The 18,335-nt window shown below is 35.6% G+C and overlaps 1 protein-coding gene across 1 annotated transcript in view; it reads right to left on the minus strand.

Moving 5' to 3' along the window:
• Positions 1–18,335, minus strand: part of CFAP47 (cilia and flagella associated protein 47) — a 261,353-nt gene that overhangs the window by 66,895 nt on the left and 176,123 nt on the right. The window contains 5 exon segments of the mRNA XM_050976722.1: positions 403–559; positions 2,101–2,205; positions 9,593–9,704; positions 13,209–13,316; positions 15,600–15,775. Coding sequence (XP_050832679.1) covers positions 403–559; positions 2,101–2,205; positions 9,593–9,704; positions 13,209–13,316; positions 15,600–15,775 — 658 coding nt within the window.

The following is an 18,335-nucleotide window of genomic DNA, read 5'->3' on the forward strand; positions in this document are numbered from 1 at the left end:
AAAATATTTAAAGTTAATTGAGGAACAAAAGCAAAGCATTAGTTATGTGGCTTAGGCAGAGCTACCAAAACACATCCCAGAGTTTCCAGCTGCCCAAGTGCTGCAGTGCAGTACACAGCCAGCCAGCAGCTGCACATCCACATGAGGCTGCATGACCCAAGAAGTTCTCTGTGCACAGCTGGTACAGGTTTGTGTTCTTCCCTATCTCCCACAGTACACTCTACAGAGTTTTCAGGGTGGGTGTGGACAATACACAAGAACTCTATTGCCAAAAATAGAAAGAGGAAAATTTAATCACATCCTCACATCCCTTTCACACCGCTAATGGAACCCAAGGAGCTTAAATTCCTTCCCCCATGCAAAAAAAAATTAAAAAAAAAATAAAATTCCAAAGCCCTTTACCTGCCAGCACAATATCTACCACCACATTCTCAGCAGTTGGATTTTTGAAGGATATGATGGCAGAGGAGTACTCTCCAATGCAGGCACTTGTGGTGGTGGTTTCCATGCACTCAGGAGGAACTCCAGACCCCGTCAGGTAAAATATCCGCTCTCCAAACTGTGGATGGAATGTGCCATTATTTCATGAGTCAGAGCTGAATGTTTTAAAGTATTTTGCCTACTTTCTTCACTGTTCTGTGTCTCTCCTATAAATGAATTTTAATTTTTGCTTTCTTTTTTCTTTCTTCAAGCTGTTGTTGCTCCAAGTATTGCTTTTTGGAAATCAATACTTTCAGTCTGGGAGATGTTCACATCTCCTTTCTGTCCTACTTCAAGCACACAGTATTTAACTTCCATCCAGCTGCTCAGAGCTTTCAGTGTAGGGAATGGAAAGATGTAGGCAGTTGCAAAAGCAGAATTTAAAGCACATATATTAAAACCTGAAAGCAGATGAAGTGAGAAGTTCTCTCCAGAAGACAAAGGAAGAAAGAAAATAATTCTTTGATGGGACAGCAGTAGAATCACACAATGAGCTGAAAGTGTTACTCCAAAGACAACAATGAACATTAACCTTTAGACACAGAAAAATCAAGGATATTGGAAAGAAATAGTAGATCTAAGATTTCCATGGACCATCAGGTTTCAAACATAAGGACATTGTGTCCTCTTGAACTGACCTTGGATATATACTATTCATGTTAGAATTGCTGTCTCCTAGTTTTTATCCTTACTAAATATTTAAGAGAGATTCTGAAAATAAATGCTGTGCCAACACCACCTGCAAATAACTTGTCTGTTCAACATACTTTTTCAGGACAAAAAACTGCCACATGACTTCCTTCAGTATTTGTTTTCTTCATATAAAAGAATATTTGCTTTTTTAGTATTGCTTAAAACACTACTGAAAACTGCTGGTAGCACTCAACTGGAATAATTCACAGGTCAGCAGTCTTTTAGGGTATTTGAAACTCAAAAAAAAATACAGAGAGGAAATTGCAAAGAAAGCAAAGGCTTCGTTTAACCACATCTTGAATGATGAAATATTACCATTTGTATTTTACTATCAGTTTTTCTTTTTTATTCCAGCTGAAATTTAAAAACAGTTAGTAGGTTATGTTGACGACCTCTATTTACTAGTTTCTCATTCAACTTCAGGAAAATTCACAGAGAAAAAGAAGTCAACAATTCTAAGGTGTTCAAAGAAAGAAACATTTTCAGATAAAATTAAAGGAAGAATTCACTTTTTCAAGTGTGTGACCTTCTAAAATTCAGATGGGGTTAAAAAATTGAAACAATTTAATTTTTTTGGGGTTAAGGAAAACACCAAGAAATTTAATTTCAGAGGTGACACTCCTAAGTGCAAGTCTTCTAGTGTTAAAACCAGCAGAACTCACTACTGAGCAAACTAAATTATTCATTACTTGTTCCAGCTCCTAGGCCATTATGCCACATTTTAATACTGTAAACAGAACAATTTCTGTGTAAAACTAAGGATAAAACAAATTACAAGGTTTTACATCTTCACGTTTGCTCTTTCATTTTGCACCCAGGCACTAAACTTCATCTTGACCTACAGGCTGAATCTTTTACTTCCTTGCCTATCCTAAATAGTATCTAATCTGAATCCCAAGTGTTGTGGGCACAAGCACATTATCATACCTGGGGGCATTTGAAGGTTATGGTCGCCTTGTGATTGCGTCTTCCAAGGGCAGAGGGACAGAATCTCACAGGCAGCTGAGCAGTGGAATGAGGAGGAATAGCCAGCTGTACAAACACAAGAAAGAAGCAAAAGAAAGGAGGGGTAAGGGAGAGGAAATCAATATTTTTGAGTCTCTGTTTTGTGCTTTGTACCAACAGTGCTGATGTGTATGTGATTAATGTGTTCCAGCAGATGCATTTCCCCTCTCAGCCAGCACAGGCTGTGAAGGCAGCGAGTTACTGCAGCAAACAATGCCAGGCTGCACATCCACTGCCCTGCAGCTCCAGGGCTGGGGCTACAACTACTCCAAGGACACGGGCAGCAGCTCTCAGACACCATTCCAACAGCACTGAGGTATGATGGCACTGAAGGGTTATCACAGTGACCCCCACGGACACAAAGTGCCTTAGAAAGGAAACACACGCCAGGTTTTAATAAACCAGTGCTTTGTCTCTCTTCTGCTTACCTTTAGCAAAGCCAACACTGTAAATAATGTTGCAGGTTTTCTCTTCACCTCAAGTATTCTACTTGAGACTGAATTGCAAAGGCAAAAGCAAAGTAGCTGACTATAACAGAGTAATATCTGTTTTCAAAAAGCAGAGAAGCCGTAAATAAATTGAATTATGAGGAATAAAAACACCAATGCATTTAGAGTGTGATCAGCCAAAAATCACTGAATACACAACTACTAGGACTATTTAATAAAAAACAGGTAATAGCCTTTTAATATTATAAATGTATAAACATATAACATTTATGTATATATGTATAAACATATAACATATATGTATAACATTTGCATGTAAGAAGAGATAAAAAGGTAACTGATTGATATCATGAGTAGTTAACCTGTGTTCCATAAAATGAATATAATTTGCAATAAATGAAAGTCAAAGCAACACCCTACAACACTGGAACTGACAAAACACACATAAAATACCAACTCCTAGTGCTCAGCACAACTGAAATAGAAAGTCCAGCAGAGAGCACAGTGCACCCGTGCGCCATCTTTTAAGCTCCATGGCCTTCATTGGCCTGCCCCCAGGTGGGCCTTCCAGTCAGTTGGCCAATCAGAGTCCAATTAGCACTGTCCCAGTGTGTGATTGATGGATAACTCTACCAATCAGAGGCTGGGTTAGCAACACCCCCAGTATGTGATTGGTTGGTTGGTTGGTTGGTTAGTTGGTTGGTTGGTTGGTTGGTTGGATGGTTGGATGGTTGGTTGATTGATTGACAGCTCAGCCAGGATGGGTGTCTGTGGTCACCGTCCCCCCACAAAGCAAGGCCTGGGGACATTGACCTCATCCAGTCTCTGTTGAGATGGATGAATCCCATCCATCAGCCAAGCCTTTGCTGCTTTTCCTCCCTGCCCCATGGCCTTCCCTGCCATCCCAGAGCTGGGCCCAGGCAGGAGCCACGCTCTTCCTGCTCTTGCCAGTCATCCCTTGGGTGCGTTTATAAGGTAGAGTTACCTGGAATGAAACACTCATCCCTCCAAACACCATTAATATGATAACATATAAAAATAAATCAACTGAAAGCCATTCAGGGTGCACCATATGGCAATATGCACACATAATACAGCAGTTTTACAATTTTTGTAAGGTTAATTGATTAGTATAGCTATCAAATATTGTCCAATTAGAAGAGCAGTTGCTTAGGTAAATTTACCACAGGGACTGCCCCACTGGAATTAGTCCAGGGGCTTCTTTACCCCATTTCTTGTGTCTTCTCAGATTCTAGTTGGAAAACAAAACGTCTTTGTTGTAGGTTCTCTTCTTGAAAATAAGACTAAACAGTGTTTCAGGAATGTGTTAGAAGGTTAACTTATTGTTCTAAAATGTAGGGATAAAAGGTAGGAAAAGTACTAGAAGATACAACCATGTATTAGCAGCCTCCAAAGCCACAAACATAGGAAAATATATAAAAAGCTAAAAATCTTTAACCATCCGTACCAGCTCAATGAGGGACAGGGATGTTGGTTGGCCTTGAACAACAGATATTCCTACTGATGGCAGTGGGAGGTAGGTTGTGCTGAAGAGAGGACAGAGCTCAGGTGTGCCCAACTAACACACCAAACTTTAAATTTTATTTTCTCTTTTGGGAGAGAAAGTTTTAAAGTAATTCATCAGACTACTGCCATAATAGTTAACTAAACTTACATCTGCAGTCCAGCTCCTACCTACTAGTCAGACCCATTTATCAAATGAAGACCTACAAATGGAGAAAGAATCATAGTAGAACACACCCCTTCCCAAAAACCTTTTTATTAAAATGAAAAACTAGGTAAAGACAGGATGGCATAGACTAAGACTTCTTCATTAAATTAACACTAAGATTTTTAAATATTGAGTAATTTCAATGTAAGACATTCACATTACTTAGAATAATAACTCTTCCACAGAGATGCAAAGAGACAGCAATTCGATTTCCAATAAGTATTACTTGACATATTATCATTACTCAGAAAATGCACTGCCACAATGAATCAAAATAATCAACATGGAGCTATGATAATCCAGCAGACTGCCTGCTCTGAAAGCAGGAAGGATTGTTAATTTTTACACTATAGATTTGGTTTTAAAAATTCATTTTTTATTTTACAGTTTGATGTTCTGTGAATCCAAAAAGTAATTTGTTTTGAAATAAGCTAAGAAAAAAAAAACCCTACTTACTTTTTACTGAAATCAAAAAAAAAAAAATTGCTTTTAAAACTAGAATTGAGAAATAATGCTTAACAATATATTTTAAAGGCATAGAATCATTCAACTAAATATGCTGATGCTAATATGTCACCGACATGTTTTATGAAAAATCCTTTCCTTAGGATTTTTCTCCTCCTGATAAGTTGAGAGGCCTCAGGAACAAACTGTAAACAATTCTTATCTGCTGCTGTGGAATGCAACAGGGGAATCTGTGATTGGCCTCATCAGGCTGTTTGCAATTACGGGCCAATCACAGATCACCTGTCCGGCCGGTCTCGGTCTGAGAGAAAACTTTGGTATTCTTTCTTATTCTATTCTTAGCTTAGCCTTCTAGTGAAATCCTTTCCTCTATTCTTTTAGTATAGTTTTAATATATTATCTATCATATAATAATAAATCAAGCCTTCTGAAGCATGGAGTCAACTTTCTTCTCTCTTCCCTCATCCTGTGACCCTTGTGGAAAATACCACACTAATACATCTCCTGCCTCTCATTTTGTTTACATAAACAAATGCCTTCCACAATAGTCATGTGAAAAGGAACTGTTACCATTGCTCTTCATAAGATCTCAGACATAGTTCAAATACAGAAATTGAGTCTGAAGTTAACTACAAAGGCATTATTTCTGTTACAAAATGAAGAAAGGAGGGGAAATTTTCATTAAATCCAAAAGCTTGTTCTCTACTCGGTACAAAACAACACTCATGGTAATTAAGAAAATCCTTAAAGCTTGCACACAGAGATTGCACTCCTCTCTGCCAGCCCTCTTCTATTAAGTTATTTGTCCTCAATAAAAGTTATGTTTCAAAGCCAATCAGGAAAGAATACAGCTTATTGGAAAAGGTTTAGGCTAGTTTAAGCCAGGAGAATAGCAAATTAAAGAGTTATGGTGAAAATGTGTTTCTTTTTGGCCATGGAGATGATCCTGTTTGTAAGAATTTTTGTACACTGTAAATATGTAGATGTCAATCTAATACACAAAAATATGAAATAGATCAGTGTATTTATATAGAGGAAAAGCAGTAAATTGGGGGACACATAATTGATGAGTGAAATTTTTCAGCCATTAAATGCTGAAACTGAATTCTTTTCTGCTTAAGACAAGGAAAGCTGCAGTCAGGACAGAAACACAAAACTGAACATCCCAGTGACTTTTTTCCCAGACACCCCTAATACCCAATATACTAATGAAAAACAAGTTGGAATTTTACAGTAAACTTATGAAAATTCACTTTCATTCTGGCTTTTAGATAATTTGGCAGCATCTATAAACTTATTAAGTTAGTTAAAGGTTTACAAGAAGGGAAACAAAAATTAAATGTAGCTTGTTAAAAAAAAAAAAAAACCAAGTCCCATTAAAGGGAATCCTTGAAAGCTTTTATCAAAGTTTTCAAAGAAATCCAAGATGTTATATTCTATTTAAACTGACTTAGACTACAATTGCAAAGCCACCATAAGATATGCAGTCTTTTCTCATTTTTAACAGTTCACAAAGGGTAACAGAGCTGCTTCTAATTGACATGAAGCTGACAAAGGATTTAAAGCCTTTGAATTTCCTTTAGACTTCATTAAGCACCCTGAAGTTCAGGAATACTTGAACCTAATCCAACTGGACCTCAGGAAAGCATGTTATTATTGATGTCCATACTTGAAGTTGAATCAGATCTATAGAAAATAATTCTTTGTGATATTTCAGTAATGCCCTTTGTTCCAAACTGAAACTGGAACAAACAAACTTCCACACACATGGAAGTATGATAATAATATTGGATTTTTTAAAAATTCTGAAATAGTAGTGAAAATTTTTATTAATTTTAGGCAAATATCTAAAGAGAAGAAAAAAATTCTTTGATACTGCTGTTTAATCTGATTTATCTAACAACTCAGGGACTGAAGAAATCAATTTGAGACATTTTCTGATCAACAGTCCAGTACATTCAAAAGTCCTTCATCTTAGATGACATAAAAACAAATATGAACATTTACATGAAATATCAAAGTTATTGAGCTGACTTTAACAACTGTCTTCAAATATAATGTATCTTCATTGGACAACCCCATCTTCAATCTATTGTTCGAATAATTTGCTCTTTTCTGTTGCCTTTCATCTGAGGGTGCACAAATTGTAAACTTTCTGCTGACAAGAAAGTTTTATTTGTTTTAAAGAGAACAGAAACTTGAATGATTAAGATGGGAAACTTCTTCCACACATAACAGAGGTTTTGAAATGGGTATTAATATAAACTAATACCTGAAACACTGAGCATGGTTTATAAGCAGTAATCTTCTGGAAAGTGAATGCAGTGTTGTGTGGAGGTACTAAGCCTAGGATGCAAAATATTCAGGAGAAGCAAGAACATGTGGAGTGCTGTGTCCAGTTCTGGGCTCCCCAGTCCAAGACAGACAAGGAATTGCTGGAGAGGGTCCAGAAGAGGCCACAAACGTGACTGGGAGTCTGGAGCATCTCTAATGAGGAGAGACAGCAAGAGCTGGGCCTGTTCAGTCTGGAGAAGAGAAAACTGAGAGGGGACCTCATCAATGTACACAGGTAACTTAAGGGCAAATGCCAAACTCCTTCCAGTGTTGCCCAGTGACAGGAAGGTCCATCTCCATAAGTAGGAAAAACTTCTCTCCTGTGAGGGTGACTGAGCACTGGAACAGGCTGCCCAGAGAAGCTGTGGAGTCTCCATCTCTGGAGATATTTAAAAGGAGGTGATCCTGTGTAACCTCCTCTGGCTGAACCTGCTTCACCAAAGGGGTTGGACTAGATGGTCTCCACCCCAATCATTCTGTGATTCTGTGATAGAAATGCCACCCCCTGACTCTGTCACCATAACTAAAGGAAATCATATAACCTCTCCAAACATGGGTCTGTAATCGAGAAAATAGGTTCAAAAAGGGACAGCTGCATGAAATAAATATTAAGTAGTTTTATTTAGCAACCAAAGCTATCCTGTAACTGGAAGAACCACTGGAATTAAGTAGGAACATTTCAGAATTCAATCCATAATCACATACAGGATTGAGGATTATAATAAAAAGGAGAGAGAAAATTACTGCAGTTAGCGTTGAATGTGTCTTTTCCGACACAATGTAATGTAGCTATTGTTGATGTGTGAATCTCTGAAGATAAATTAGGAGAGCAGAGATATTTTTTTCTTGTTGTTAATTTCCTGCACAAGGTAAAATGCAATCTTGAGCAGACAAAAGTCACTATAGTTAAATCTAACCCACTTCTGTGGCAATGACCCAAACATAATACATCTATAATACTCCCAGACAATTAATATAGTTTGCATCCATTATGTTTCTAAGCACCTATTCAAATACCAATTCATTAAATAATTAGTAATAGCACTTGTCAAGGTTTAACATAGTGTATAAAGATGTGTTATTGTCCATGACAGGAAAGACAGACTTCATGTTTTATACTTTTAATTTAATGGAATCCTATGTAGCAATAAATAGGGAAGCTGAGTAAATAAGCTTGATGTCTTTAGTTGTTACAATCAGAACCCCTTTTAGGAACATTTGGTCTGGCTGTACTGCTACATTTGAGGCTGAAAGCTGTTCAGTTTCTGAAAACTGAACCTATAATGGCTATGTATCATTCCTCTATTTTCCCCATATGGTCTTTTGTATCTTCTTAGCTTTATTTTATTACAATATTTCTCTCCCTGACTCTCACACCATCTTGCAGGTATAGAATCATAAAATTGTGGAATAATTTGCTTTGAAGGGACTGACCAACTTTGGTATCTTCCCTGAATACCAGAGTTTGATCTTCTTCATGGCTATAAGAGGCACCATTTCACTTTTTTTTTTTTTTTTTTGTTGGTGTGTTAAAGGTTCTGACTCCATATCCTATGAGCCTGTGATGGAAGCACTCAATGCCACTCATTCAGATGCAGAGTTTACACGCCTCTGCCCTCCTCTTTTCTCATCTTGCCATCAGGAAAAGGTCACATATTTCATAGAATTACCTTAATAATACCCAAAGAATTGCTCATGGGGCCTGTACTATTAACTAGTATTCAGTGGTCAATATGAAATATTTTTCTGAACCCTGGCCACCTAGAACTCTAATAAATGTCAATTATTAAAAGCTGAGCCAATCTACACCATTGTTATTCCTAGAAAGGACATAAATGTTAGGCAGCAAGATGGAAGGGCTTCTGTGATGGACAAGGAAAAAGTGGAGTACATGACAGCAAGAGGGTTAAGAGAAGTCACCCTCAAGGTAACTGAATTTTCAGAATAAAACAATTCCAGGTGTTTGCTTGAAGCTTCTTTGTAGCTATACTGATCAAATTATTATTCATATTCCTTGCAAGTTGCTCATAGTATTAGATGTTCTTGTATTCTTCCATTAATAGTTTATCTACTAACCTAAATATTTATCTAGTCATTCTGTTGATTATTATATACTTCTGAATCTTCTACCCAGCTGCTTTGTTTACAACTTCTCCTTCTAATATCTCCTGAATTATTTACAACCTACGCTGCAGTCCTGCCCAAAACCATTCCACAAAGGATTCCAGGAAAGAAAAAAACATCTGTACTTCAGCTCGAGTTGCTTTTCAAGTTTAATTGTTTTCTTCCTCAGGCTAAAAATTCTCTGAAATATGTACTTAAAATATCTAAAAGATTGTATATTCTGGACCCACAGTACAATACATAATTCAATTTGTTTTAAAAAGAAGGCTCTCTTCTATCTTTTTTGTGAAAACACAGAAATCTTACTTACAAGTTCGCTGGGGTCAGTCTCAACTACAAAATGGCAGGGATTGCTGTTCACCACTTCTAGCACCAGAGCGTCATTAGTAGGATTAGTAAGAGGTATGTATGCAAGAGTCCATCTGGAAAAAATCATATACACATTGATGATTTATTACAAAGCTCCTTCCATTAAATGTCATTATGCATAAGGGATTTTTTTTATTTCCTGAAAAGTTCTAGATTTTTTTTATTTTAAACAAAATAATTAAGTTTTATTGCATTGGCATTTCCCCGCGAGTGTGGAAAAATATTTAGTGACTTAAATTATTATTAATAATAATTATTAATAACAATAAATCCATAATTCATTTAATGTTTTATGTTGTTCATTTGTTGTGTTGCTTATTACAACATAATCATAGAATCATTATGTTCTACATGTAGAATATATTTTCTAATGAGAATAGTGACCCTCCCAAAAGAAAGATTAGAGTATGCTGATTGCTTAAATCAGCTGGCCCTTTATTTTCCAGTTAAAGAACATTCATGAGATACTTTCAATAGGGAGAAAAATTTTAAAATAATTCACAAGACTCTCTAAATTTCCTCTATTCTGGTCAAAATACTACGTTTTTTGTTTTCAGTGAAGTTATATGACCATAAATCACATTCTTGTTTTAATACCAAGGGACACAGAGAAGAGGTTCAAGGTGAATAAGTGAAAACAGTAAATAAGAAAAGTTTGAAAAATGAGATACATATATTGGTTTTGCTGTAATTTATCTCCTAATGGATATTCCCTCTAGTCAAAGCTGTGGCAGGTCAACTGCCAGATTGCTGCACATATTTATCATCTGGAAAAAATTAGTCCCTTAATCATAGCTAAATCAGTAAGGAAAGGAAAATATAAAAAGCAACATTCAGCAGATATTTCAGTCCAGCTTTATGACTGTAGCTTCAGACCCTAAAACCTGTTCACAGGTGGATTCCTTCCAACCCATGCAGTGGCATAAATCCCCAGCAGTGAGCACCAGACTTGTTTCTGACTGACACTGTCAAAGCATTGTATCACTGAGTCTCAAAACCTGAGAGTAAAGAAATATTAGGAAACTTTCACACAGGAACTTCAGACTCACTTGATAATTCTCATTGTTCACATTTACCACCTCTACTCTTTTGTTTTTCTTTTTTTGTCTGGTCTCTTTCATATGTAATATTTTGTCAAAGGGAAAACTAAGTTGGAATATCTGAAATTTCAGGAATTATTTGACTATTAGAGGTTCTTCAAGACAAAATCCTGCCACTCCACACAGATTGGCTATCATGTTTATGCTGAAAAAACTGTTGCATGGGACAGTAAATTCCAGATCACTATGAGCATGATTCATTTGACTCATCTTCAATGACTCAACTGTGAAGCCCATAACAGGATGGATAAGGAAAGATGAAAAACATCAGGGAGAAGGTTTCCCTCCCTAGAGACATATGCTAAGGAATGTGTTAAATCTACCTTGACACAAACAAAAAGCAGATCTGACTGTGACAGCCCCAGAATTTTGGGAATATGAAGAAGGACTAAAGGATAAATTGCTATTTTTATTTCTCTTTCAAGAATTAGTTAGAAAATGATTCTAAGTTATCAGTGGGATATTGGCCCTAATTCAATTCTAGGTAATGTTTCAAGGACACAAATACTAAAGTTTTTCAGATCAATAGAAAAAAGAATACAATAAGGACACAATGAAAAACTTCATTCTTATATTCATATGCTAATGCTTCTTCTGCATCAGAACAAAAGTAAATCTGTTAAAAAATTACAAATCTTCACCAATCAGAAATGCTTCAAACATTTGATGATATTTACAGTTCACATCTCTGGATACATAGCAAAGAAGTACACCCAGTCAAAAAACTCCCAAACTGATATCTTTCTTAGACAACACACAGATGTCTACTGCACTGCCTTTACATATTCAACATACATAAAGGCAGCCAATTTATTTAGACTGCCTCCTATTTTCATGAGGCAGAGAAATTCCCAGTAACTGAACTGTAACCTCAATGGCATCACTGACTGCCATTGTCCCACACTTTGCACTTCAAGAAGAGTGCTGATGACATTATGCTGACACTGCTGGACACCACTCAAAAGAGCCTGGCACCATCCTCTTGGCACCCACTTTGTGCTATTTATATCTGTTAATGAGATGCCCTCCTAGCCTCCTCCTCTCCAGACTAAAGAGGCACAGCTCTCACAGTCTCTCCTCATAAGAGATGCTCCTGATCCCTCCTCATTCCTGTGGCCTCTGCTGCACCTTCTCCAGTAGCTCCTTGACTTTTTTGTACCGAGGAGCCAGAACTGTCCAGAACTGGACACAGTGTTCCTCCACATATTTACAGATACATAGGAACTACAGCATGTATGGACTTGTAAAGGGAAAAGAAATCTCATTTGAAAAAAATAAAGCATGGGCTTTGAGGAGTTTTAGATAGGAGTTTTAAAAGGAAGAGTTGTAGTTAATGGAACTAATCTTTTCCCACATCCATTTTACTTGCAGTAGGAAAGGATGACTTGCCATTTTCCACTAGACCATTTGTGCATGTAGTTTTCAGGCAGTGCATGTCAGAGAAAATTATGAGTGCCAGAAAGTCTGAATAAAAAGGTTTTAAGTAATTCCTGACTCCTAATAGCGAGAGCCTACATAGTAGAGAAAAATAATGGTTTTTACTCCAGTCAGCCCAGAATTTTAAAGTAAAAGCCAGGAAATAGCACAACTTTTTTTCTTTAGAACAATAATAAGAAAGGCATTGTCAGTTATCTTCAGTCTGTGCATCATATTTGAACAGCAGAATATATTCACTCACAAAAATTTAATCAGGTAAAATTTCATGTTGTGCTCTCTGACAACATTTCTGCTCAGTCTATAATGTATGTTACCTACAGACTTAGCATGCAGAAGAGCAGTGTGTCCACAGAAACACCTAGGAAGTGGAGGAAATATGTGGAAAAGCACTGCTGAAGTTTTGGCATTCTTCAAAGTTTTATCCTCAAAGTTTTAGTTTATGTCTTAAAAGTCAGAACAGAACTAAACATTATGCTGTCAAAATGTACGCTGAAATTTTGTTGAAGGATGGTAATAATTGGGTTAATTTCTCCAAGGCATCCATTTTCTTAACACTTTCAGTGTTTCAACCATGTCTACCCCCAGCACCTGCAGTTCAGAAGTTGCATTATTTTGCCATTTCTTGAGAGGGTAAAAATTTCTGCTTACTGATATACAAACATTTGTAAAGCAGGATTGTCAGTAAATTCCTAGTTCAGAGAGAAGGAAAGAAACAGAAAATAAAGCAAGCCTATAGAGCTCTGTATAACAGATCTGGGTGTTTACATTCTGCAGTACTGTTAGAATGATTTCTACTAAAAGGATTCAGAGGAAGTTTACATAGAGGCTAAAATTTCATTTCAATTTCATTTCACTCCTTCTTTTCTGCAAGGACTATTTCATCTACCTAAAAATATATCTAAAAAATTATTCTGCAATCTACTACAGCAGACATAGAGCACTATTCTGAGTTTAAACTCTTCATATGTTTTCCATGATATCTAAAAGCAGAGACCCAGTCCAGCACTATGAACTACTCACTTTCCAAGCTCACATCCTATATCAGGCAGTACAGATGGTGATGGCTTCTCTACATTGAACTTCAGGGCATACCAAAATTCTCCAACCACATCTGACCGGAACATGACACTAAAAACAGATACAGAAGCTTAACATGATAGCTGTTTTTTCAGATCATTAAAAAAAAAAACAAACAGATTAAAATTCAGGAGAAACCTAATGATTTCAGCACAGGGACTTCTTTAATTAGATCATATTTTTCTTCTAACACTTCTCGTTGGTATCTGAATTCAGCTACCAAGTGTAATAATATTTAGAATTACTGATGCAACAAAATCTCTTCTCCATCTTTTTTAAATTCTATCAATAAAATTCATTTGTTGCTTTTAGTTTTTTGTTTGTTAGCTTGCTTTTAGCAAAAATACAACCCAAACATATTTCAGCTTATAAGAGTAAGCTTTAATTTAATTTCAATATCACAGTATTTTATTTTAGTCATTTTGAAGGGCAAAGTAACAGAAATACTATACACCAATTTTAAAAATGAAAATTTTTTCAAATCTAGTGATAAAGTGAAAAATAGATATAGATACATTCCTATGAGCATGGCAAAGAGATACACTTTTAGGAATATTCAATATATTGTTTTGATATACAATCAAGGATTGTCATGACTGAAAATTGTGCCCTGCTGGGTGAGATATGTACAGCAATATATTTCAGTTACTGACACTCTAATACAGTCCTTTCCTTCTGCAAAATTTCTTTTCTATTTCCTGAGCATTTTTGAGTAGCTGAGTCATAATAACATTAAACCAAAGCAGTGGAAGCATATAAAAACTGAGAAGAAATGCACTGTACAAACCCATGACCCTCTAAGGATGAGTTCTTTTTCTAAATTATAGATAACTATGTCTATTCCATGACTTTATGGTTCCAGACCATCCCCTGTGCCAACAGAGCTTTGAAAGTGAGCATAAAACAGCTCTAGGAAAGAATCAACCATTTGAAAAGGTACACCTGCCACAATCCCTTTTTCCAACAGTTCTTCCCAGCTGCTAACATAGCAAAGGAAACAGACCATGGCTTCAGAAAAAGAAGTTAATAGTGTGGATGCAAGTACCTCTGCAAGTACCTCTGTCCAGCTGTAACTGCAGGCTGTGGGAGCTACTGCAATTTAAAAGAGCTATTACACATCTCTGGAACAAAACTGCAAAACCATTTGGAGAATGTCCACATGTGCTTTATTTCAACTCTGCATATATCCCCTAAGCCCCAGCCCACGAAAGCTGAGCCCAAAATTTTGTCCTGTTTTAATAAACATTTATCTTATTATTTGGAAATTCTGCACTTGAAAAGTATTGAAAAATATTTTCATACTGGCGATATTATCTGGTATGAAAAACAAAAGATGAGCTCTATTCTCATCTTCTGTTTAAAATAGCATAATTTCTATAAAATAAAGATAATTACAAGAGTTATAAAAGTACTCATTTTTATTAAAGAGTATTATTTGAATCTGTATCACTCAATGATACCTGACATTATTCTGGTCTATGGAAAAATCAATACAAGTAAATTGAATAAATCTCTGAATGGATTTTGAATTTGAAAATATTCTTTCAAAACTGGTCAGGTGTCTCTGCCCTCCTCTTAAATTATGACCCCATCCTCCAACCCATCCTCCTATTTTTGCCAGTCAGTTGAGATAACTGAAAAACAGGGAATTGTTTTTCAATCTGCCTTTAGACTAAATAATGCTTTGGTAACCAAATTCCAGGAAAGTAAGCTTTTCAATTCTACACTGTGCAATTACTTGGTGAACTGGTTTAGTTGAAAGTAAGTCCAAGAGGTCATCTGTCTTTTTATTGCTAGTTATGATATCAGCAGGTTTTCACTGGGATTTCCAGTGTAATGAAAAAAATTTTAATTTAAAACCTCTCCATATTAATTTTGTGGCTCATGGTTAAGTAACAGAAGATAATGAAGGTAAATGGATTTAAGTGAAGACAGTTAAAGGGTTCTCCACATGCTTTAGTTTGTTTTCACAATTTCATTCCTTCTCAGAAAAAAAATTAAATTGTGCTATTCCCTTTACAGAACTAAAAAATTTTTAAAAACTAACTATTCAGAAGTTTTCAAGGGGGGCTAAAACATTGTTCACTAAATTGTGGTGAACTAGAAGAGCAAGGAGTTATTCTATTGCCAAGGAGTTATTCTATTTCTCCTGAGAGGAAGACTACTGTTAAGGACACAACACATTTAAAGCTGGAAATTTTCTTAATTCCATTTACAAACTTTTGTGGGAATTTTTAGGGCAATATTTTCATCAAAGGACTTAGGTTTCAAAGAAAATAGTTAATTTAGTAATAAAACAGCCACAATTATAAGTATCAAAACTCTCCAACATACCTTCCAGCAAAAGCACCAACAGCAGCTGCAGAAAACTGTAGGTGATATGAATATGTTTGTTTGGGCTTGAGAATGAAAGAGTTTTCTCCAAACAGGGATGGATGGTCCAGCAGCACACTCATCTTGAGAAGTTTTTTGGTAGGATTAGTGATGGGAATATTAATTCCAACAGTATCCTAGAAAGAATAAAAAAAAACAAACAAAATCACAAAATTAATTATGAGCAATTACACTTAAAAGATATTTCTCCAAAAAAGTGTAAGGTACTTACTCATTGCCTACACTTATGCAAATTCAGGCTGCACCTTTGTTTGATGTGTGAACTAACCCATAAAAAGCCAAGTTGCAGCAAGAAACATTCCAGACAACCTTCAAATTGTAAACTCTTTAATTCCATAAATATGGAAAAGTTCAAATATTCCTGGCTGGTCTGCATTTTAACAGGTCACTTGACCTTCCAAGATACGACCAAGGCTTGGCCAAAATACACTTTTCAAGCCCATCTGCTGTAATCTCAAGCAGGTAAAAACTCCAAGCTGTCTCCCAACAGCCAAGCACAGACAATTGGAAATATCCACTTTGCAAGCTGGCAAATGATTAGGCTGAATTCTGCTGGATGTGGTTCCTTTTTTATAAGTTACATCATAATACTTGACATTAAAACAACACCACCACAATAAATGTTCCCTCTCTTATTCCTTTAGGCCATTTCCCTCACTAGTGATCTCTGTATCCTCCTTTTAAAGTCTAAGGAAAGGGACCACCTTTCCTTGACCACCTGGAAAACACTGATGCAGTTAAAAGTGCATTAAAAACTCCAGTTACTGTAATAAAACAGAGCCAAAATAAGGCCTCATGAGATAAATCTGCATATTTTACACATGGAAAACCTTTAGAATGAGCAGGAATTGGGCAGAGACAGCTCATTCTGCACAGCTGCTACATTTCAGCAGAGTTCCTTTTGCTGTAAGGTTAAAAATGCTGCAAATTATTCCTGGGTGCCCTTTGTGTATCAATATCAATTCATGAAACAAAGCACTGTGAATAGACCAGAAGGAATTTACTTATGAAGGCAGCAACACTGCCTTCATAATCCAGGAGGCATTTCTGCAGTTTAAAATTCATATGTTATATTTATATATATTTATCCATAGAAAATACACAAAATCCAAAAATAAAGATATGTGTTTATTTCCCTGTACTTATATTTGTGTCTACTCTTATTGTTTCTTTTCTTTTCTCTAACCAAGCAGTTTATTTCAAAATCCATGTTCCTTTGGTTTTTTTTTTTTTTAAGATATAGTGATTTGTTTCTCACAGCAAAATTATTCCACATAGTTGGTTTTTTTAAAAAGTAAATAATTCAAGTTGCAATATGAAAGGAGAAAAAAATAAAATGCCTATTAAAATTATTAACACACTAAAAATGAATATTAAATACTTTCATGACCTCACACAGAGCTGCCTCCCACTGATTTCAGCCTGCTTATGGCTTGGTAAATTTCTATACATTTGCATTTATAGACAATGACTACTGGAATATACATAAAACACATTTAATGTTCTACAGATGGCAAGATTACACCAACAATTTAAATCATTTAAGTGCCTTGCATCAGTAAAATGGGATTTAAATTTGCCATAAAATATTTTAAAGCTCAGATTAATAGTTTCTACTGGTGTAAACAAGTTTCTAAATCTATCTACCATTTTATTGCCAAAGGCTTCATAACAATTTTATAGTAAAACATCTACATGCTGTGTTGAAGAAATACTTTTACAGTAAAATGGAAATATGGAACAGCTGATTAGGAAAAAAGCAGCAACTATGAAAGAAAACTTTTTAATCTTGTACACAAAGGAAATTTTACTTTGCCAGTATTATCATAAAACAATTTTCTCTTGCCAGTATAAAATGAATGAATAAGATTATATATTTCCCTGGAATTTCCCAAGAAATTTGACTGGAATTCCCATACATATTTTAATGATCTGCTGCTTCAAAGATGGTAATAAGAGCAAATGTATATTTATCAGTAGAATATATATACATATATATATATATTTAATGTTTCTAGGCCTTATTGGGTTGTTATGGAGGCATAGAACTAGGATAAATAACAAAATGCTCATGCAATTGCTAAGAGTATTATTTTTCATCTTTTTCTTGAAAGTGCCATTTTATCAGACTGAATGTAAAAGAGGAACATCACAGGCAATTTCCAAACACATTTATAGTCATTAATTTAGTTCCACATTTCAGTGCTGAGTATTTTATAAACATTTTGATAGAGGAGAAATGTAAAAGTTGAGAAAAGAAGGAAATTAATCTCTTTCCTCAAACATTTCTTATATCAAGGCTGCCAGTCACCAAAATAGAGCCACTTTTGTGCAATATGTCATGCTATTATTCCTTTAGAACTTTCAATTACCCAATTCTTGTCCAATCCAGGTTATTTAAAATAATCTCACCAAAGTTAAAATAAATAAAATGAAATGTAAATATGAGCTCACATTTATTCTCTATGGAAATTGAAAAAACAAGGGACTGCTAACACTCAATCCTACATTCATACCCTTAGTCTGTGCAGAGGTTTGATACTTTGTAAACCAGACTCTTGTTTCAAAAGATGCTCACCATCATCAATTGATCATTTGTGATATTATACTTGTTTGCTGAAATATTTTCCTGACATTTTTTTTTGCCAAAGACTTTCTCATCATTCCTTTCTCTAT

The sequence above is a fragment of the Serinus canaria genome, chromosome 1 (assembly GCF_022539315.1).
Source record: "Serinus canaria isolate serCan28SL12 chromosome 1, serCan2020, whole genome shotgun sequence".
Lineage (NCBI taxonomy): Eukaryota > Metazoa > Chordata > Aves > Passeriformes > Fringillidae > Serinus > Serinus canaria.